The sequence below is a fragment of the Phalacrocorax aristotelis genome, chromosome 3 (assembly GCF_949628215.1).
Source record: "Phalacrocorax aristotelis chromosome 3, bGulAri2.1, whole genome shotgun sequence".
Taxonomy (NCBI): Eukaryota; Metazoa; Chordata; class Aves; order Suliformes; family Phalacrocoracidae; genus Phalacrocorax; species Phalacrocorax aristotelis.
In genome coordinates, this window is record NC_134278.1 from 58,596,202 (window position 1) to 58,619,646 (window position 23,445).

The 23,445-nt window shown below is 40.0% G+C and overlaps 1 protein-coding gene across 2 annotated transcripts in view; it reads left to right on the forward strand.

The window, feature by feature from the left end:
• Window positions 1-16,802, forward strand: part of NKAIN2 (sodium/potassium transporting ATPase interacting 2) — a 557,051-nt gene extending 540,249 nt beyond the window's left edge. The window contains exons 6-8 of one of the 2 annotated variants that reach the window (XR_012659647.1): window positions 8,254-8,335; window positions 12,077-12,330; window positions 13,713-16,802. Coding sequence is in view for 1 of the 2 variants with exons in the window: in XM_075087553.1 (XP_074943654.1) it covers window positions 8,254-8,335; window positions 13,713-13,722 (92 nt within the window). In the remaining variant the exon portion in view is untranslated. The remainder of the gene's footprint in view (window positions 1-8,253; window positions 8,336-12,076; window positions 12,331-13,712) is intronic. The other variant, XM_075087553.1, reaches the window with a different exon arrangement.
• The last annotated feature ends 6,643 nt before the right edge of the window (window positions 16,803-23,445 follow it).

A 23,445-nucleotide genomic window follows, 5' to 3' on the forward strand; every position in this document is an offset into this window, starting at 1 on the left:
TTTTCAGGACTATAAGCTTGACAGGTGGCTTGCTGCATTTATCAGATATAAAAGGCAGAGCTGACCATTTCAGTCCAGTATTTCTCATCATTGCAGCTATGCTCCAGCCATTTCCTCCAGGCCTCTGGCTCTTGCTCTTCTCTTGCCTGCCCTATCCCTGGTCCCTGTTTCTGCCTCCAGCTGCCAAGGCCTCACTAGTGCCTCCCTTGCTTGGTTACTCCTGGCTGCTTTCATCCTGGCTCCTTTCTGTTCAGCCATGATCCTAGTTCCCACCTCCCTGACACAGTGCCTGCTGCTGCCAGCCCTGCCTTACTGAGGCATTGCTACAGAGCATAGTCTTCCTCGCCTCCTGCCCTGAGGCTCTGCCACTGACCAGGCCCTTCTTCACCTAGGAGTCTGAGATGTATTTTAGCTTCTCTAATTTCTGGACCCTCAGCATCATTTATCCTGGTGTTTTCTGCTGGGTACAACCTTGAGCTAGGCTTACCTTGAATGCAAGCAATATCTGCATCCCTGCTTGGTCCTAACTATAGGGAGTATCAGGCCCAGATCCCTGTGAGTACCTCTGTAAGGATGGTGACACCAGGTGGTGCTTATCAGGTTTCCAAACCTCTGTATGTTCCGAGTCCTACATCTTATCTCAGAAGGGCTGATCAAAGAATTAGCCAGGGGATCAGCAGCAACAGAGACAAAAGAAGATACTGCAAGCCCTTACCCAGTGAGAAACATTATAAGAATAGGGATGAAAAGCCCCACTGAAATTGGTGTAGGGTTTTCCTGTGGTCATCACAGGGCTCAGAAATGCCATGAGGTTATGGTCTAAAAATCTGAGGTTTTTAGTTTCACCTTGCAAATGGGTGAGCTAAGAGCACTCAAAGGCAGTTACAGGCTGTTTGGCAGAAATGCAGTTCATTGCACCACAAGAACCAGACTGAGCGTCCAAGTCCATACGCCATTTCTGAACCCTCCTGTGCTGGCAGGAAGGGCACAGCCTCGGGGATTGGCAGATGCCCTCCTGCCCCCTGCTTTGCCGAGGCTTGGCTCTACCCTGTCCTGTGAGTCTAAATCACCGGGCACTCAGCACAAAGACCAATAATGTTTCATTATAATTGTAAACAAACTTTATTGAGATTATATTCAAGCAAACCTCCTCCTGTGTGCTATATTGTGGAACAGCCACCAGGCCATGCTCACAGCATAAAAAGGCAGCAGCACTAAAATGTTTGGAAGTGTCTTCACCAAACAGCAAGGTGGGTAGCAGGATACTGGCAAAGCTGCAGGACCAAGGGTGTCCCCATATGTTCTTTTATATTTTTTTCCAATATGTCATTTCCAAAGTTATTAAAACCAAGCCTAATTTTAGTGCCCTCCATTTTGTCTGAATTTGGAGAGTTTCTAGCTAGCAGCATTTGTACACAGCCTTCTCTTACCTCACATACTCACTTCTGCACCAACAGTGCCTCCAGTGATGTTATTAGCTGTAGTTCATTTGCCATCTCGCCTCTCTCCCAGCTACTTGTGCAGTGGAGTTCCTTGCTGTGGCAGCGAAGCTTAATTACTGCACCTCCAAGGCCTGAGTCCAGGGGGTCAAGTCTTTGGTCTCCAGAGCCAGTGTACGTGAGTTTAAGACCTCACACGTCAGATGTAGCACAGGTACACCACGTGTTCCCTCTCTGCTATACCACACAGGAAATATGTTCAGCCATGACAGGCATATGCAAGAAGCACCCGTGTGCACATGCACATACTCTTCCCTGCTCATTAGTGCTTTTTAAATTATGCCATCTTTATCATGGGTAATTGTAAATTTTTAATATTTTTTTAGTGCTTTAGATTCATTAATATATTAAGGACTACCATGATGCCAAGCACTGTACAAATATGACCATCAGCCCTGTTTCCTGGACCTTGCAGTCTAGATATTAGACAACAGGCAACTGGTAGGTATGGGCAGAAAGTGAGCACAAAGAAACTATGAGCAAATATTATTCACTGTTGTAGACAGCAATATAAGTTCATTGGCAACCTAATTATTGCCAACAGAGCAAAGAATAGTTTTAGGAAAAATAATGAGGGAACTGTTTTTGAAGAAATTCTCACAAGGAGAGAAAGTGTTTGGAAATTTTACCAGGATGGAGGTCAAGCTAGCAGCATGGGAGCAGAATTTAGCTTTCAGAAATGGAAGGAAGAGAGATTAATGTGGAGTGTCCACAAAAAGCTTTAAATGTAAAAAGATTTAGTTTCTATTTTATGGGATATGGAAGATGAAATCGATAGCAGGATGCGGAGAGGAGGAACCGAGCCAAAGAGATGAGTCCTGGAGCTTTCATTTCCTTAACTCCACATTTGGTGAGTTCCAAAAAAAGGAACGATTGTGGTGTTTGACACTGAGAGCCCTGGGTAAAAGTTATAGCTGTGTCAACAGATAGAGAAGTCTTCCTCTTCAATATGCAAAAATAATCTTTGGAAATTAAATCGTGCTCAGCCCAAACCAAAGTTGACATCTAACTTATACCCTCAAGTGACAGGCAGACTTGAGGATACAAGTGCCATCGTTCACTATGAGAGGTAGCAGAGAAGGTTAGGGAGGAGCAACTAAGAGTTCTGATTTTAGCCATGCTGAACTGGAATTGATGTTTAATTATCCATGGGTAAATATCACAGAGAGAAGCTGAGATTTCAGTTTTTATAGAAGGAGCAGAGTGAGCACAATCCAGGTACTCCATGACACCTCCAAGAGCTGACGACAGCAGAATTTGTGTTTGCAAGTGCAACTACTCAGTTTACAGGAGGTGGAGAAAAATAAAAGGCAGAGGTTTCTGCTCGTGGGACTCCATCAGGGTGCTGGAGGGAGAACCATCAAGAAATGAAATGAATGATGAGAGGAGAAAGGTGAGCACCTGCAGAGGAGAGAGCAGAGGCTGGTTTCGGGAAGAAGAGAGCAGCAGCTGCGCAAAAGGAGGCTGGATGACCATGGAGAGGACTGTGTGAGCTGGGTTACCAGTACCCAAATTTGGATAGGAAGAGGTGAGGTGATCTGACTGCAGTTCCAGCTGCATGCAAGGAACAGAACACAAGATGGGATAAAATCTTCTAGAAATGGAGGAAAGTAGCTCTACAAACTGTTTGAAACCATCAGGAGAGAGAGAGAGAACGGAACAAGTAGGGATAAGGGTGGGGTTGATTTTCTTATGAAAGGAATTTACTTGTATTTGTATTGGGAGGGAAATTGAAAAAAAAAAAAAGAGATCAAGAAGACTGTCACTGGGACAAGCACAGGTTTCACAGGACAAAATTCCTGTGACTGTAGTAAGAGAGAAGGACAAATGAACTGTAAAAGGAGTGAAAAAAGCTGGCAAACTGAAGAAAGGAGGGCTACTTTACCTGTTTACTCATACAAGAAATGGGAGAGATGGTGTGGAGAAACAAGTGGAGATGGGAGGAAGGAAGCAAATAAGGAGGTGAAGGGGGTGTCTGGGATGGAACTAATAAAGCTGGAGGACCCAAGCTGCTTCATCAGGGAAATGGACAAAGCGAAGGAGGAGAGGAGGAATCAGTGACAGCAGTCATCCTCGTTACAGAATTACTACCAAAGACATTTTCACTTTTAAAGGAGAAGCCATGTGCAGGAAGTGGGTGCTCTGGAGAGGGCAGGGTTGAGTGCTGGCAGCACATTGACTGCTGTGAGAGGCAGGGCTGCATGCATCAAGGGTAGGGGTGAGATAATCAGCAAAATAAACATTAGTAGCAAAGGAACATAGTAAGAAGAGGGTTTGAAAGCAGTCAAGAATTCATCCATACTGTGGGTCACAGATTGGCCAAGTATGTGTCTGTTTCCCAACTTTTCCCTTTCCTTTTCTTTGCAGATAAAGACACTCACCTCCCTCCTCATTCCTTAAACTCTAGATCCTTTCATAGCTAGTCTGCATTGATTTTTGCATGCCAACTAAAATGCAAGGAAAGCCATAGCATCAGTCACGTTTCTATACACATATGTCCTAAATGACTCTCTGGGTCAGATCCTAGGCTAAGGTAAATTATCATTGCTTCAGTGAAGTCACTGAAACTATAAATATATATATTAGCTGTGGACCTGAATCTTATGCTTCTGTACTTATATCTTATAGAGGAAAATTTCTATAAGGAGAACAGTGTCTAGTCTTCTGGTTTCTGTTCAATAACTTTCCTTTTGCTCTCTACAGGAAGATGTTAATGCTTTTAGTTTGCACTGTTTCCTTTCTATTTGTCCATCTGCTTCTCACTGCTAGTTTTGTAGAGTCCCTTCTCCCATATGTATATCCATGCTAATGGGGTCTTTTTTGTGCATCCCAGTTTAATGGTCCCTCTATACACCACTAACTTCAAGTATTGAAAAATTAAAAACCGATTTATGCCTCTCATCCTGTCCTGATATGCAATGGAGATATGGGGACCATAAGCAAAGGCTGAAACTTCACATCCTGGTGGGTACTTAGCAATAGAAAATATGTCCTATTTGAGCCATATGTCCTGTTTGTGTTACAGTTGTAACCACAGCCATATGACTGACAAGCCTCTTAACACCGGCAAAGGAACAAAACACTCTGGCTGAATTTCTTGTAACACATTTTACAAATAAATAGTACTGTTATTATTTTATTCAAGTCCAGCTAGGAAAATAAGCATCTCAGCACCCAGTATTTCAAAGAAATGGGATTCTGTATTTGTTTGTATATGCATGTGTGATTTTACTAAAGCAAAACATGACAAAAGAGCCACTTCTGATAACAGTGACATGTAAGATGAATGTAAAATAGAAGAGTCAAAAATGTGTTTGATGGACGAGGTTAAGGACGGAAGCCTCTGCAGTGATTCAGCTAATGAGCCTTGTTTTATTCATCTCGTGTTACTGCTACCAGGAATGTCTGTGTTGTACGACACTTTTAGTGACCTTTCAGGCACAGCCAGCATAAAAAGCCTGCAGAAAGGGCAGCATTTTGCATGCTTTAAGAAACTAGCTCAGAGTCCACAGGGAGCTTTTAGCACAGTCTGGACACCGCAGGCTTTACAGTGCTGAGAAACTGCCACCATCGAGAAAACTAGCTACAAAGAAATTACTGAAATCATTTTGTATTGGAGTTCACTTTCCATCATGTACCTTTACCTACCTTGCAAAGTTTGTTGTTGTGCGTAAAAGGCCATTGTACGTCTACAACAAGGTCACAGTAATATCCTCTGCCCTACCATCATTTGGTTGCACATGTGGGAACTTCCACTGTCAGTTGAACACAGAAATGTGTCTGCAAGCTTGTCTTGTTTGTCACTTGACAATCTGGCTTGTTAACGCTCTGTGTTTACTCTGTGCAACAGGGCAAAGACACAATGCATGCAGAGATATCTGTCATGCATCTTTCTTCCATGCCCACACAAACTCATTTTACTCAAAGAAATCTGTTTCTTAACATGCTGGTTTAGGTTTCTGAAAACAGCCTTAAAATCACTCTTAAGACCTTTTACCTCACAACTGCAAAACAGTTTCTGGTTTACTGGTTGCTTGAAAAGTCTTGGGAATTGCACAAGAAATGCAAAGCTGGACAAATGCATATAAGCAACATCCATAAAGTGACATGGGTTGACACCAGTGAGACACTCAGTCCAACACATGCATTTTCTGACTTGTTTTTGTCAGAAGTCAAGAGTGAGAGAAAAAGGAAAACTGGGCAAAAGAACAATAAACCAAAGCTACAACAAAGACATGGCCAACCTTTTTGCTCCAATCTTTGTATTTGAATAAGAGGGTTTTTGTTTCCTCCCAGCCTAGCACTTCACTCAACAATATTCCTATAGTGAATTCTTCATTCTGTGCCTATAAACTTAGTATGCTTCCAAAGACATGATCACATGGTAATATTCTGATGGTTACAGACAGTGAGTAAGTAGGAAGGAAAAAATTACATTTATCTTGATTTTAGCAATATTTTGACCCAATGAAAGGTTTGTAAGTGGGCCAGGGAAGCACCGTCCAGATGCAGTCATCATAGGTTGTGAGCAGAATTGTTTAAAACCCTATTTGAAATTTAGTTATCAATCAGCTGGGTTGACATTTCAGATGGGATCCCACTGGGATCTCAGCTAGGGAAATAAATCTCTTCATTATTTTTGCTAACAGCAAAGATGATAGAGGAGAGAACATTTGTAAAAATTTCAGCTAAACCAGACTGGAAGGGGTATGAGCCCTTGTGAAGATAGGATTAGAATTCAAAATGATCTTGAGAAGTGGCTTGAAACCAAGAAGATGAAATTCAATACAGACAAGTGTCTTCATATAAAGTATGGACTACTTGGCTAGACTACAGTTAGTGTCAAAATATAAAAATAAAGACCTGTTTGTTAAGTGTTTGTATGACACTGTTGAAAAAAGAAAAAAAAATACAAACAAGAAAACCACTCCCCATGTTATTCCAGACAATGTACAGAAAACCTACCTGGCAGTTGTTCCAGTTAGTCCTGGTTTGTGCACCACACAATAAGGAAACCATAAGCATACCGAAGTATATTCAGGTTTGGAAATTTAGAGGCTTGGAAAACGTGGTCCATGAGAAAAATTTGAAAGAACTAGGTGTGCTTAAATCAGCAAAAGATGGATAGCATGAAAATACTTTTTGAAAATGCTTAAAAGCAGTTATCAAAGAAAAAATGGCTCATTTATCTTAATATCCATAGGGAGAAAAAGGCCAAAATGTAGAAAAGTACTTAATTTGCAGGAAATTACATTTAAATTAGACATTAGGAAGTTAGGTACAGGGAAAGGCAACACAGAGAGATTATAGAACCTCCTTCATTAGAGGTGTCAGGGATTAATTTAGTAAAACATTATTCTGGGATAGGAGTATACGTCATGTTGCCACAGAGCACAGAATTAGCTAAAGTATTTCTGCAGGGGCCATTCTTGCCAGGGAAGAAGGTGGATGACAGGTTCAACATCTCTGTGTTTGCAGTGGAGACATACCATACCAGTCCAGTGTTTTGGTGGCTCTTTGCTTGCAAAGTAATTGGTGGACAGAAGGATACAAGGATTTGATTTCGGAACACGTCTGGAATGTGTGTTACTGCATTGATAAGTGTGCACACATTGAGGGGTATTTTAGTATAAAATAACCTCATAAATTCAATTTTTAAGAACTCCAACCACTGTGAAAGTTCTCAAACCAAGGGTTATAAATTTACATTTTGTGATTTTTATGTGAATGTTAAGAACCTTTTTTTTTTTTTTCCTTTTAATGTACACAGAGCCAGTCTGTCAGTAGCAGTGCCCGGACCTGTGAAAAATGCATTTCCATACCTGAACTCTTTGGCCCTTTTCTATCACAGTAAAGTCAAATTCACATCTGCTATGTAAAAGACAGTATTTCAGGGATGAGAGCTGCCCACAAATAACCCCCAAAAGCCAATAGCTGGGTCTCTTAGTGCAAAAGAAGCAAAGGGTGTGCTTTTACCTGTGTAAAGAAAGTGTTATAGCAGAGAAACAGGGGTGTCACTCTTAGATGAGATTGAATTGCCCTGGAAATTGTTTAAAATAAACATGAGAAGCCCATTGGGGACTGGCATTAATTCACATGGAGTGTGAATTGATAAATAACTCCCACACTACAACCTTCCTGCAGACCCCCAGCACCTTGAGAGAAATGCTGGTTTCCTTAGATCTGTGAAGCCTCATCTCTGAAGCTCAGATAAACTGTTCCAACCCTCTGTTGGTGCATTTCAACCCAAATGTCAAAGCAGGGAATCAGAGAAACTTCTGTCTCTAAGACAGAGTCGGATCAATGTACTCTCTCCTCTACATCACTGAACCACAGTATGACAGCAGGACAGACACAGTAATCACAGTCAGAAGCAATGCAATGCATTCATGCCAATAAATAAATGGGTTTCAGCATTTCTAATATCTGAAGAGCATGTTGTTTTGTACTCCAGTGAGGTAGTCTACTTGAAAATAGAGATGTGTGGCTATTTCTGATAGACAGATGGCTGTTATAAACTGTCACTGTCTTTCTGTGATTTTAAAATTAATTTTATATTTAAATTTTTAAAAGGGACTTTGCCTTTCTCTATTTTTTTACCCTTTTTCTGCATCTCCACAATTAGCTGGTCTAATTTTAACAGCTTATTGGGGGTCCAGCCAAAAGTAATCCGTGTGCTGGGCGACTCTTGAATGATAGTGCCTATCACTTCTGAAAATATGTTGCTAATGAAAGAAATTTTTCCCCCTTTCAGTTGATTTCATAGGTGGATTTGACTCTTATGGCTACCAAGGTCCACAGAAGACATCTCATTTACAGCTACAGCCCATGTATATGTAAGTACCTTACTTTTGAGATATTCTGCAGAGTGCCAAGCTGATATTAAAGGATCATTAAGCTGAAAGATGACATGACTTAAAAATTCAGAATAGGCAGAAGCCTTTTTTGAGAGACTGAATTCATGCTACACTTAAGCACCAACAATACTTCTCTGTTGAATTATAATGATTTCTTATGGCAGGATACAATGTGTCAGAGTTGTTTAAATAACACCCAGCTCTCACATGATTTTCCCCCATTTTCATTCAAGTAGTTTCCACTCAAAGGCAATGAGAATTTGTTTTATCAAAAAAATAGTCAAATTTGACAAAACTTGGTTGCAAAAAAGTGGGGTTTGTTAAGTTTTGTCAAAAGTTCAGTAACTCGTTAATTTAGTGGATGCATTTAGCACTTGTCTTACCAGCCCATCTGTTCACTGAGGCACCTCTGTACACCGTTTCCAGACTCCACATCAAAAAAAAAAAAAAAAAAGTAACAACTTATGGCTTTTAAAACCAGCTTGAACAGAAGACAGTATTCTACCTAACCAGTAAGAGTGACAACACCATCCGCTGCCTAGAAGTGTGGCCTGATATGTTTGGGGATTAAATGGGTAATCAAATCTCAGCACATACACACAACTGGACTACATTCACACTGGAGAGAACACCCATCCAGACCAGTCTAGGAATAATCGTCCCCAAATATTTCTTGTAGTGATGCCAACTGCAATTCAGAACAGTCCTGACTGCCCAGATAAATCTTACCTCACTGCTGCAGCCTCTTGAAATGTTTTTTTTTTTATTTACCATCACTGGTCTATATGGTAAAAGCACAGCACAGAGCAGCTCACAAAGGGGCAACATTTACTTTTTTCCTTTGTTTCTCTTCTGAACATTTCTTTTAAGGGAAAGAACTGAATACAGGCAAACAATATCCATCCCAACATACAACTCCATTCACCCTTGAATGTAATTTCATTTCTTCTGATTAGTGGAAGCAAGTCTGCTAATGGATTAGAGGATTTTTGCATGGAACTGGCATTTATCCCTTTATCAGTGGTACAATCAATTCTGCGGTACTGTTTAGGATTGGGCCCTTTGGGAGCTTTGCTAGGAGCTTTTTAATAATCTCAAATTACAATAGTGCATATCTCCAATGCCATCTTAACTTCAGCTTCCCATCTGTCTGTGCTCAAGTAAAGATTTTTCACCTGCACTTTTGGCACAGTGCTGCGTATTTAGAAAATGCTGTTTCCTTCCTAGTATTATGTGTGGCTCATAGGTACTTATAACAATTCTAATCCTATTTCTTTCTCAGTATACCATACCTTGTCATCAACATATGGAGCCCTCTAGCTGAGATATTATCCCATCCTCTTCTACTCCCAGTGTTTCTTCCAGAACAGCAGATTGCATTTACTGAGCATCTTCATACTGACTGGGAAGAAAGCTAGACCTGTAGAAAAAAAAAAGGCAATATTTTTAAGCTTGTAGCTGAGACAAAGAGATATATGTTTAATCCATGTAAACTGTGTTCCACCTTATTTCAATGCTGTGTTGTCACTGAAGTATAGGTGATTTTGCTGCCTGAAGTGAGACACAAATCAGCGTGTAAGCTGATGTTTTGTCCAATCAACCCACAAACGTATTGCCATGTCTCAGCCACAGTCAAACAAAGACACTTCATGTTTCTCTCTGACTGCACAGTATGTGACAAGGTTCTCTAGAATTGCTACAGTCTGTCCTTAAGAGGCTTTTACAGCATTTAGTAATACCTTTCTATTTTTATAGCTAAGGCACACCAGGAACACATGCATATGTATTCACAGTGCAGTTGCTCTGTAAATGTAGGCAGACCATTAGGTAACTGAGTGACAAATTTGAATGTCAAATTAATCAAGCCAAGGTTTGATCTGCTTGTAGCACTATTTACAACAATATTACACACTGGAAGTCAAAACACACTGGTATGATAACAGCAGGCCATACTCAATGTTTTAAAGCTTTATTTGTTGGGAGGAAAGGTTTGGTTCCCTAGGGATCTTCTTGACCAAACGTCACTGTTAGCCTCCATAGTGTTCAAGGAGAAAAAAAAAAACCAGGACTTTACACAGCTCTCTGGTCAATGTCACCTGCACTTTACAATGCTCAGCATCTCTAGGGGATGACTGAAAGATAACAATCTTTAAACTAGAAAGGCAGAGGACAGGAGAGGACAGGAGAATAGAATAGAATAGAATAGAATAGAATAGAATAGAATAGAATAGAATAGAATAGAATAGAATAGAATAGACCAGACCTTCTGCTTTATGGGGTCCATTCCATATTCTCACCACTGTTCAAGGTATAATCATATTCATCCAGGATACAATTATACCCATACTTATCCATATAACTGTATTCATATAGCTATTTCCACAACTGCTACAAAATGTCTTTGAATCCATAGGCAGGGGAGGATATACTAAACATCATCCTGTTTAATTTCTGCAAAAGATCATGAAAACATAAAGAAAGCTAGTTGCCACCTCTGCGTCCTCTATTATTTATGCTCACATTGGGTACAACTCATGTGGAGCTCTGGGTTTATGAGAGAAATAGGAGATAGTTGTCTTTAAACCATCTGTTGCTAAGTATCTCCAAAGGCACAATAGCACCTCTTTTTGTTGTCTGTGGTGTGGTAGACCTTATGGGTGTGCTTGGCATGCTACAAAAGTGGAGGAGAACATGGCTTCATCTTTGAAGAGATCAACAAAATAATATCAGCTTCTAATGGTAGTACAGATTCTGACAAAATGCAAATTTCAACATGTATTTCAGTAATAAGTACAGAGAATGCCCATATATTTACCAGATCAACTCATATACAGAAATATACAAAACTTAGAGTGTTGTGTGGTAGCTCTCAGTCATCATCCACATACTGCTTGCTGATGTGAATTGATTTAGTGGATTGTGATGACAGAATTCTATCAACACAAACTTTTATTTCAATTCAAGCCAGACAGATTTACATCCAAGTGCTTTAAATCAATTTTAACTGTTTTATACATGCACAGTTTAAATATTATCCTCAAGGAATGCTGGGTTTAGTAATTACTAACTGTTAAGACACACTGTTTTGCAACCAGTTTCCTCCTGTGTGCTAAAGCTAGCACTTCATTTTGCTAATTTGAAGGTTATACTGAACCTACACAAACTTACACATGCAATTAAATAACGATATTGATTTATTCAGGCTCTTCATGTTTACATTTTTATCGTGTCAGGACTTTTTTAACTACAGAATTATTACTTTTTATTTGTGATATAAATCAAGCTCTACTTACCAGAACATTCTAATCATTTTAGATGCACGCAGTACATTTCTGTGGAATTTCATCTATTATGCAAAACTACCATAAATGAACAGGATACTTAAGGAAAAAAAAAATCTTGATTTATGAAGGGGAAGCATTATCTGTAGATAGTGAATTGAGGTGACTATCTCTGGCTACTGTTTCCTTAAATAGTGTAGAACTATTAGATTCAGGCTCATTTTGTTTCTTTCCTCTACATTTTAGGCTTTGAATTCCAGTCACAACTCTCCTTATAATCTTTCCCAATTTCACATTGAATTTGAATTAGATTATTTTTTTAAAGAGAAAAATATATTCAATTTAAATTATGTTTTAAATAAAACACTGATGTTTTGGGGGAGAATTCTTACCATGATGTTTATCTACTTGTTACAAATGGCTTTTTTTGTTATTTAAGTGCCAACAGCGTGCTCTATGCTGTACAAGCCAAGAAGCCTAGACAGTCCCTTCAAAATGAATACGCTTTTTAAACAGAATGGGACAGAACCGGTCCTCATGTACTTCCTTGCAGTGTGGCCACAGATGATGTCCTAAAAAGCAGCTTCCTGGAGTTCTGTGCTGGAGATGCCAGTGCTCATTCCCAGACCATGGGACAACAACACAATAAGATGGTGGAAATCAATTGTCAAGAGAAAATTCTGCTCGAAGAAGGTGACTAAACATGGCACCGATTCTGATGCACATGGTTGTGGAACAAGACTGCACTGCATGATCACTGCTCTAAAAAAAGGAGGAAAGAGGGAGGGGAGAGAGATTTTTCTTTATGTTTTTCACAATAAACATGTTTGATCAAGAAAATAAGTGAAGAAAAAAAAAAAAAAATCATGCATGTGTGATGCTGATGCGTAATGCACTGGAGAAATTGCTCAAAAGCAGTTCAGCCCTGAAGTGAAGCTTGCTTTCCTCATATTCTGTGAAGTCTAAGAAACTCTGCATTATAGAGAGATATATATACAAACATACATACTATATATGCATAGAAACACACCTATACAAACACAGACCCCTTTATATATGTGTGTGTGTGTGTATATATATATTATATACACCCACTTATGTGTATTCTGTTACACAGGACTATAGGTGGGCATTGCTTTTCACCAGAAGGCACGATAGTTTCTGGATAATAGGATCCTACCTTTCACCGAATGTCAGAGGAAATTTGAGTCAATAACTCAGGGATGGAAGGGGGTAGGAGTGGTCAATGTATTTGCCTTACTACCTGGTCCCATGTTTTCCCTCTGTTCTATTTACATCTGCTTTATGCTGGCCATGGTCTCCTAGCCTAAAGCTGTAGCTATTCGTCTAGATGATTTCTCATACTGAAGGTACCAACTTAATTATTCACTTGAAGTATAAGTGAAATACAAACAAGACAGAAACAGCACCTAGAGTATAACCAATATGAAACCCAGCAAGTTCACGCAGTACAAATCTGCTGTGCTATTATCTCCTCATGTTTGTGGGATTCAGACATTATCTGCAATATTTCATTTAAATAAACTACCAGCTAAGCCTTGTCTAGCAACCAACACCATCTTGTCTGTTTTAGACTGAAAGCTGGAGTTAGAAAACATGTGTTTGGGAAAGGACTCTTCAGGTGTACGGGGCTGTGACACTTGCACATGCACTCTGCTTTGCGAGTAAGCCTTGGGCAACTTTCTCAGGTGCCTTCGATTCAGCCCTTCTGTCCTCATACTGCATCACTTCTTGCTTTTACAAAGACAGCTACATTTCTGATGGATTATCATAGGTTGGGTCATCTTCCAGTTGACTCCTGGATATATAGTTAAGACTATAATTAAATATCACTTCTGCCTAGAATGGTCTAGAAAACCTCTGCTGACTTCTCTGACAACGTTCCAGAGAGAGCCAAGCAATCACCTGAGCAAACACCTTGCCTTTCTGTCCTCTTCATCCCACGTGCAGCTGAACTGTTACTGGTGATGGCTTACACTTGCTTGCAGAAGGGCACGAGAGCAGTGGGTGTGTGGTGAATTATATGTATCTTTCTTTTTCTGTCTTTCTTCTAGGTCAAAGTAAACATGGGGATTACTCAACGTGGGCTGGAGGACCTGTCAAAGAAACTTTCAGGATGGCCCCCTGGTTCTTCAAAAACAAAAAAAATCCAGGTTTTGTGTTAAAAAAAAAAAAAAAGAGAAAAAACAACAAAAAGCTGATTGAACAGTGAGACAAAAAACAATGGACACCTTCAGCCCCTCTTTCTAACAGGTATTAAGGGAGATGCCCTGGCCCCCCACCTTGGACCCTCTGCTTCCCAGCACCAGAGGGCCAGAGCAGAGGCGTTGGTGCCATCTTCTGGTTCTTCCCTACCCTGGCCACTGCCAGCACGGCCCATCTGGATTAAGACATGAACCCAGCCAGTTCGGTGCTTTCGGAGCCCCCTCCACACTCCTGGCCGTGTCGAGTCTCCTTAGTCAACACAACTCTGAAAATACCGGGATGACCTTGCAGCAGAAGTCAATAGACAGCGCGTTGTTTGCCCTGAAGGCTGTACAGTTCATACTTGCCTTAACCCAACTGCGTTGCACATCAGAGAAACTAAGTGCAAGCTTTCTGAAGTAACGTCCTTCAGGCTCAACATGCTGCTGTTAATTCTGAACGATTTCTAAGTCAGTGGTTTTCTTTTGTTTGGTTTTGTTTTGTTTTCGTGTCAGGGAATAAGGCTCCAGAGCGACCGAGTAGAAAACTGCCAGCTGTCTGAGAAGTGCTTTACTTTTGAGGCTCCACAGTGGTCAAGAAACAAACAGTTTATAATGGTTAAAAAAAAAAAAAAAGGAATGAGACGTTTTGGGGGTTGGGGTGGGGAAAGGGGTAACATAAACTAATAACTGAATCTACTGGAAATAAGCAGCAGAAACAGTGCTTCTTAATCCCGCTGTTTTTATTTGTCACACTGTAGGTGCTTTTATAGCTATCTCTAAATGTCTTTTACTAACTACAGAGACATCTGCAGGTTTCTATCAAAAAAGGCCAACTGAATATGTACTAGCTACGTTTACTCTTTTATATCTAATTTCAACTGAAAATTCTCTGTAAGTGAGCTTTTTTTTCTAATTGCACCATAAGGGATCCATCTATTTTATCTTTTGGTTTCAGTTAGGGAGGGCGGGAAGGGACTAGTTGAGTTGAAGAAATATTGGAGAACTTTTTGTGGTATATTTGGGGGATCTGTTGTGTGTTAGAACGTGTATTTTATCTTCCTGTATTATTGTGGCTGAAAAAAAAACTGTGCTGTTACGTAGTTGGCAACAAGATGCCTTTGGGAATTTTGCTAGTAGGTCAATGTGTATATGAAATACTCTGAACTCCTAGGAACATATGTTTTGTTCTACATCTGATCTGTATTTTCAAGCACTTAGGTGGTTTTCATTAGGAAAAACCCAATATTTTGCTTTCCAGAAACTTGGATTGTCATTGTTTCTTTGCTCAGACCTTGCATAGGCAAACACACGCACCTACCACACCTGAGGTGACCACGTAGCGTTTGAGGGCAAGTGGGAAGGTCAGCACTTGGAAAGGCTCGTTGCTTGGAAAAGCAACTCCCTTTCCCTTGCTGGCTAAACTCTTGTGCCTGCACAGTTCCCGAGCTCCCACAGCTTGTGCGCTCACGCCACTCATCCATCCCTGTACCAACCAGTGCCCTTTGCTGTGTCTGCATGGATGTACAGTGTCACAAGCAACAACTCTGGACAATGACAGAGGAACAGGCATTCACCAGTGAAAAACAAGATACGGGACATGTTCAGGAACTGTACTTGCATTTATTCAGTGAGATTTTTATATATATATACATATATATATATATGTAAGTGTGTGTGTGTGTGTATGTCTATGTATATAAAATGCACAAGGAATAGCTATTGACAGGGGCTGCATAACCCAGGAAGCATCTGATGCAGGGGGCCAAGGGCTCCAGCCCCAGATCCTGCTAGGGATTTCCTGCATGAATTGGGCACAGCCCCTAGGCCTGATCCCATAAAGCATTCATTGCTGATTTGGATCTCAAGTTTAAATTTTCAGACTTGGGTACCTGAAATTCTGAGTTCATTCTGGGTAGAGCTGCTCTTCACCCCCTGGAAAATCATGCAGCTTCCAAGTGCCAGGCCGATATTTCCCGTAAGTTGAAAAATTTTTAAAGTTTCTACTTTTATTTAGTATTAAATATAGCAGATGCATAGTATTAAACACAATGTAGAGGTTTAAATGGAATGAAAATGTCATAACAGGGTATTTTAGCTTTCCCTGGATACCAGTTAATCAAAATCATATTTCTATAAAAATCTTTTTTTTTAATGTGAAAAGAAACCAGTTTAGGCACATAAGCAGCAATCCAGTTTTCAGAAGATAATTTTTCATACCTTTCAGTGATTTCCCACAGAACAGTGGCTACTGGTAGTTAGCAATTTTAGAAGTCAGACAATTTAATGAAGTGTCTACATGTAACTTTTAGGCCTGATTTTAATTTAGAAAATTTTGGCCTTAATTTCTCTGTGTCTTAGTCTTCCCATCTATAAAACGGGAGTAATATGTGCCTCACAGGTTTTTTGTGAGGTCTGAATTGTTAATGTTTGTAAAGTGCTTAGGAAATAGGAAGCACATCTAACTATTAAGGATATACAATATAAATGCATATTCATATATTACATATAGAGTAGATATACACACACTCACATACGCACAGTATACATATATATACACATACATATCTATATAATGTTGGTATTCATAACCCTGCTTAAGTTGCAGTTAGAGCACCACCATTAAAAAGAAATTAGGACTGTTGACTACTAAACTAGATGATTAGTGGACAGATCTCTCTGGAAGCAGTTTAGAGCACAGTAATGTGAGAATATCTGGATGACATTTTTGATTTGTACAGCTGTATCCTCCTCAAAATCCAGTAAAGAATGTTATTTTTCTAGGCTGGGCTTTTGTTATAAACTTAAATATTCAGAAGGCAAGAGATACAATCCAAATGTGTTTTTTTTTTTTTCTTTTCTTTTTGGCATTTGTTAATTCTGAATGTATTTTTAACAAAAGTGATTTTTTTGACTTACTAGTGTAATTTGCATTTAAAAAAAAATAAATGGAAAAAAATATAGGTTTCCAAGCTATTCATGGCCCCCTGCTGCTATTCACAACTTACAGAAAACTTAGAATTATTATTCCCAACTGAGCAACAATGCAGGATAAGGTATCCTATTACATTTACATGATGGCAGTCCTGATCTGTGCAGTGCGTGGATGTGACAGTACTGAATAGAAATTGCCAGGTCATGACACCATTTTAACTCTGTCATAGGTAGCAGGTTTTTTGATTATCACTGACACTAAAGGGTTTCTTTTACAAGGCTGACTGCAATAGACTTTTCACTTAGGAAAAAACTGGGGGTGGGGGGGTGGGTGCGTGATGTTGCCAACTCATCAGGAATTTTAAGCCTATGATAGGTTTACAGTTGCCAAGAGTGTTAAGCATTGCAAAAGTAATCCTTGTTAAGCGGGAGCTATGTAACATGGATATTTTCACTGCATTAATTTTCTTTTATACGCTGTTCATTGTCCCTACAGTGAAATGATGAAATCCTGTCTTAGGCAACAGCTTTACAGAGCTCACATACATTGACAGCTTGCCTGAGGTCATTTAATAAAGGTGGAGCAGAACGGTGTACATTTCAAGACACTCGGTCATGCTCTCCTACGACCATTCCCTAGAAAAAGAGTTCATTAATTATTGTCATTAGCATTTTTTATGCTATAATTATAGTGCAAGTGTTACTTTTCAGTCAGGTAAGAAAAAGAATTTGTGATCCACTTGCTTAGTTTAAATACTGGTTGTAACTCTCAACTACCGTACGGCATTTTGACAATGGCTAGGTGCAGTATGTATTGATCCCTGGATGTGTCCAGATAGGAGTGGCTACTAACTCAGTGTCTGAAGGTTTTGTTCACTTGCACTCTAACCCTATATTTGAGCACACTGATAGTAGGCAAAGCAAAAGTCCACACACCATTAATCCTTCCAGCTTATAATATTTTCATTTCCAGTCCTCTCTTTTCTTTTCCAATGCAAGACTATTTTTCTCACTAAGATGGAAAGACCCATGAATAGTCTATGTGTATGTATTGCTTGCTTGCTTTCTACTGATGATCCGCTTCAACATAGCTGAGACAAAATTGATAGACTTTTTGAGTTTGTTTTCTAGCTAATCTGAATCTGGCTTCTTCCCAGTGCATGTGGATTGGCAACAAACACTAAAGGTGAGGCAAGTTTTATTGAAGAACTGATGCATAGAAATACTGCAGACAGCACTGTGTCCACTGCTCCTTGGAGAAAGACGTAGATGATTGTTATGCTAATCAGCATGCTCCAAGCTGTGTGCAATATTAAATGTAATTACCATGCATAAAAGAAACTGCCCTTTAGACTGCAGTTACTCATTCATGTGTAGAAGTGGCACAACACAGAACGAGTCAGTAAAAGAGATTTCCTGTAGTCACTAATACACTTCGTTCCCAGCCATGGACTGGAAAAATCATCATGGTCTCATATCCTGACAAGTCCCTCTGTTCAGACCTTCACCAAGAGGAGCAATTGCAGCCAGTTGGAGTTGTGGCCTTGCATAGCTGAGCGGGATAGAAAGAAAGATATTGTACCAAATGTGGAGTTTTAAGTAGCATCATACATGCATTTGTTGTGCATCTCCCCATATATACGAAAGATGGGTCTTTTAAAATGTACTTTTCCTTTATCTCTCAGAAACCTAGACAGATAAAGTCTTTTACAAGCATCTTCCAAATCCTGCCGAGATGACTCAAGAGTTTTTTCATCAGGTCCTATCAAAACATCATCTTTTCTGCTCTCTGTTGAGTAGGAGACTTAGCTCTTGGGACTTCCAGAAGCTTGGGGATTAATATTTTAGATCAGTAGCAGCGCTGTGAAACCTGAGAAATTAAAAAAAAATTTTTTTGTGGTCATTTCTGATTCAGAATTAAATCTCCTGTGCAAAAGCCAGACTTATGTATTCACCAGTGGAAGAGGACCTTTGCTGCCCTCTGGTACTTAACCACTTTCCTAGCCTTGCCTTTGTCCCACAGCCAAATAAGTTATATGGAGCTAAATGTGAAGAAGCATGTTCATATTCAGCTTGTGCTCTTCAATAGTCTCATATTCTGCCACACAGAATGGTATTTCGTATGTATTTAATATCTTTCTCCCTGTCACCATCTTCTTGTCCCATTCTCACTCTCCCTCTCTGCCTGAACACAAATACCCCAGATACCCTCCCCAAATTACATACTGCTCTTTGTTACATCTGTTGTTTCAAACTTTTCACATAATGACAGTGATGACAGTCATGGAGGACAGTGTCACTGTGGATACGTGCAAAACTGGAAGAAGAGGAAGACTGGAGAAGAGAAGACTGAGGGCGGATCTTATCAATACTTATAAATATCTAAAGGGTGGGTGTCAGGTCGATGGGACTAGACTTTTTTCAGTAGTGCCCAACGACAGGACAAGGGGCAGTGGGCACAAGCCGGAACACAGGAAGTTCCACTTAAATATGAGAAAAAAACTTTCCTTCCTGTGAGGGTGCCAGAGCAGTGGAACAGGCTGCCCAGAGATGTTGTGGAGTCTCCCTCCCTGGAGACATTCAAAAACCGCCTGGATGCATTTCTGTGCCCCCTGCTCTGGGTGTGCCTGCTCAAGCAGGGGGGTTGGGCAAGATGATCTCCAGAGGTCCCTTCCAACCCCCACCATTCTGTGATTCTGTGATTCTGAAGCACAAAGGTTACACACATTCTCAAGGCCCCAGAAGCAATGAGACACTTAACAGAATGGCAAAGCTTGGCCATGTTACAGAAGCCATGAGGTACAGCAAGCCCTGTTACGAATCATTTTCAAATGTGCAATTACACTTGCTAAAGCTGTAGTTCAGTAAGTACAAAGGGAGTCATAAATATCCAGAGCTATGAAAGGCATAGTTAAACCAGAAGAAAATTCATAGAAAATGTGTTTGTGTACATGTTAACTAAATCAGATTCACATTACAGTCTCTTCAAAATTCCTCTAGGGCTTTTTTTCTTCCTTTTGCAAACATTTGGATGGTTGGTTTCTATGCACACAGGTGAACTTTTTGTTCCTAGGAGAACATGTAAGCATGTGCAATTGCATTAACTGATATGGGATTCTCAGTATTCATGCATCTATGTGCATTCATGCTAAATGTTGGCTTACTTCTTCTCTCAGTCATACATACATACACACACACATATACACCTGTTATCTGAGTATATTTCATGGTGGGAATAGAAAAACACATACACAGCCTCTTCGCTTTTCTACTCAGCTTTTCCTATCCATTCTCTCAAGAGATGCAAACTCTGAGTGTTTATTTTTCGGATAGGCACTCTGTATAATAAAATTACAATTTCTGGTACTTACTGAATGTAGAAGCACGGTGCAGTCTGTGAACGCAGTAAATAAGACAGTCCTTTCTACAAAGAGTTTGAGACGATTTCAATCCAAAAAAAAAAAAAGAAAAAGAAAAATATGATCTCAAAGTCCCACTCTGCTGTTAAATTTTGATTAACCAGAAAAGTGGGTGCCAAACAACTTCAGGAAAAGGAGAAGGGTGGGGTAAAAAAGGGAACTTGGAGTACAATTATAAAATGATATGGTTACTTTAAGCATGTACATATGAGAGTTGAGGAAAAGAATCAGCCAATTATATCTCACTACAGTACCAATTAATTTATGATAGCTCCATATAGATATATTATAGCATATCCTACATTTTGGAGGCATCTAAAGAAGTAACTGTAGAAGAAGAACAACACTGAAGCAACTGCAAATTGATGTCATCGCGAAAGGTTGATGGATTGATTCAATTAATCAGTAAGTCATTTCTGAGAGTTCTGCAGGGATTTATTTACCAAACACTCACATTGTTTATTTTGTTCTCTGGAGGGTATGTGTACTGTCATTTTTCTTCATTATTCTTCTTGTTTCATTCATCAATTTCTGACAAATATTTTCATGCTGATATGTGGCATGTTAGGCAGGTAAATTGTCCACATTTACTGATTTAAAGCAATACACCCACAGCTTCCAGTAGCCAAGAACTTTTGTTTATTTCCCTCACGTCCTGAGAAATACTAGCCATCTATAATTAGTACAAAGACGTGTTTTCCATTTAATCTTTGCTTTTATTGTCTCCTCAACATGACAGGGATGTAAGGTCTTGTCTAGCATAATGTGGGTGCCTGCTTAAACTTTAGACATAAACTTACTATGCAAAGCATTTTGAACACTGTTGACACTGAATAAAATAACTGTTCTATCTTTGGTTTGGCATTATATTTTGCAGTTCAAATCCAAGAAAACAATGTAGGAATGTTTTAAGAATGTCAACAGTTCCACTATGTTTTCGATAGGATTAGATAACTTTTCTATTTTAATATTGTCATAGTATGTGCTTCAAAGTCAATACATAGAAATAACTGAACTAGATGGATTACGAAAATTGCAGATGCTGGGCAGGACAGAGGTCTGCGAAGGATGAAGAACTGAAACAGAATGGAAACCATGCTTTGAAAATGCTGAGTCTCATTTGGACAAATATTTTTACTTTAAACTATCAGGAACACTGAACCTCTAAACAAAAAAAAAATTCTCATGTGTTCATTGCATGCATATATATAGCGCAGATGTAATTTTCAGGCGTATTCAGCACTGGCCAAAATCTGACCCTACTTCTACGTGGCTAGGAACAACTTCTCAGAAAAAGTAAAAGATCACAGTCCCAGTGACAAAAGCCATGGCAGTCTGCATTGTGTGACAGCCTTCCCCAGTGGATTTAGAAAACTCTGCCCTATCTAATAAACTGGAAGGCATCACAGGGATGGAAGCAAAAAAAAATGGGCACACACTGAAACACAGGGGGTTCCCTCTGAACATCGTGAAACCGTTTCTTGCTGTGAGGGTGACTAAGCACTGACACTGGTTGCCCAGAGAGGTTGTGTGGACTCCATCCTTGGAGACAGTCAAACCCTGACTGGTATGGTCCTGGGCAACCTGCTGTAGGTTGCCCTGCTTGAACCGGGGCACTGGACTGAAAGAGGCTCCTTCCAGCCTCAGCCATTCTCTGATTCTGTGATTCACCTCTCATTTAAGCTACATCTATTTCCCATTGGAAATATTAATAGCATCTCAAGAGGATGCAAAAATCTTGCTTGTTGTGCTGAGGGAGTCTCAGAGTTAACCTTTGTAGTGAAAATAAGAGTTTTATGTAAATAGAAAAAAAAGCTTTCAGGCAAAACAGTTTCTAAAATTTATTGGTTTTTGTTTTTCCCTTCTTTAAGTCTCCTGCAGCTGGCTATCTTGATGAAATCCCAGTTCCATTAAGGTCAGTAGGAATTTCGCTGTTTGTTTCAGTGAGAATTCTGGATCTTACTTTTTGCAATTAAGATGCCTGAATATTTGCTTTGCTCGAAAAACAAAACCCCACAGCAATTACTCCCAATAATTTTTAAGTGTGCTACAAAATTTCTGACTTTTTTCCCCCTCTCATGCTCAGCATTTGCGGAATGCTTGGTCTGGTGATATAAAAATTTTATCTATACTCATTTGTGCTGACCTACATAACTTGCTCATTGCCACATTTGTGCCAGTAAAATCTTTCTATCATTCCCACTCTTCTATGCATTTCATTTCATGTGAATGAATATCACTCCAGGGGATTAGCACCCTGGGAGACTTTCTGCAAAACATGAGTATTAAGGAGGAATCAAAAGATATTTGCATAGCTATTTGGCCAATGTGATAATGGGAATCTGCTACATGACCTCTTTTCCCTTTATAAATAAATGTTAAATATTAGTTGTAACGTACAATTCTCAGTCTAAGTGTTTCATGTCCCTCTAGCTTCTTGCTCAATTGCACAGAGCTCTTCAAACTAGATAAGTTTTCCATTGAGCAAACTAATTGAGCAGCAGGGAGATTTTTGCACATAAACAGAAAGATAAAGCACAACCTCAAAAGATGGGCTAGTAATATCCAGTGCTTCCGGAAATCCAATACTTTTGCCAAAAGCATCACTCAGTCTGGAGTTTCCCCTGTGCAAAAATGCCTCTTCTTCATTAATTCAGAGCCTGAAATGTAGCTCCTGACAAAACTCTGTCCAAGTAGGCCCCCGCCCTGACAGTCACCAATGTGTGCAACCTCATATTCTACTGCATACGAGAAACTAGCACTGCTTCAGGCCTGTTCCCTTGAGCTTGTCTTTCTTACACCTGGATGCTTGAGACTGTTGCCCTACAACAGTCTCACTTCTCACGGGCATGTTGGGTAATTAAACTGAACCGCTGGTCAGTGCCAATTAAAATTAAGCAGGGTCTCTACATCCTTAGTGACAAAGCATCCAGCGTGTCAGTGGTGCTGTGCCATGTGAGCAGGGAAGGTTCTAGGCACACATGGAACAGAGGAGTCCTTCAAGCAGGGGCAGCCAGGAAAGGCAACAAGATCTGTCCCCCTGCTCCCGCCAGAGCCCCAAACACCCACACCCTGCAGTGACTCTAGCACCAGCAGTACCCAGAGGTGACCAGCGGTACCGTCCAAGGGGCACATCCTCCTGGCATCAGCAGGAAAAGCAAATCTAGATCTGCAGGAAACTCTTCCCAACTCTCTGTTTAAACTCAGATCATGCCTTTCTAGTAGGAGAAGCAGTCAGACTTTTGTCTGGC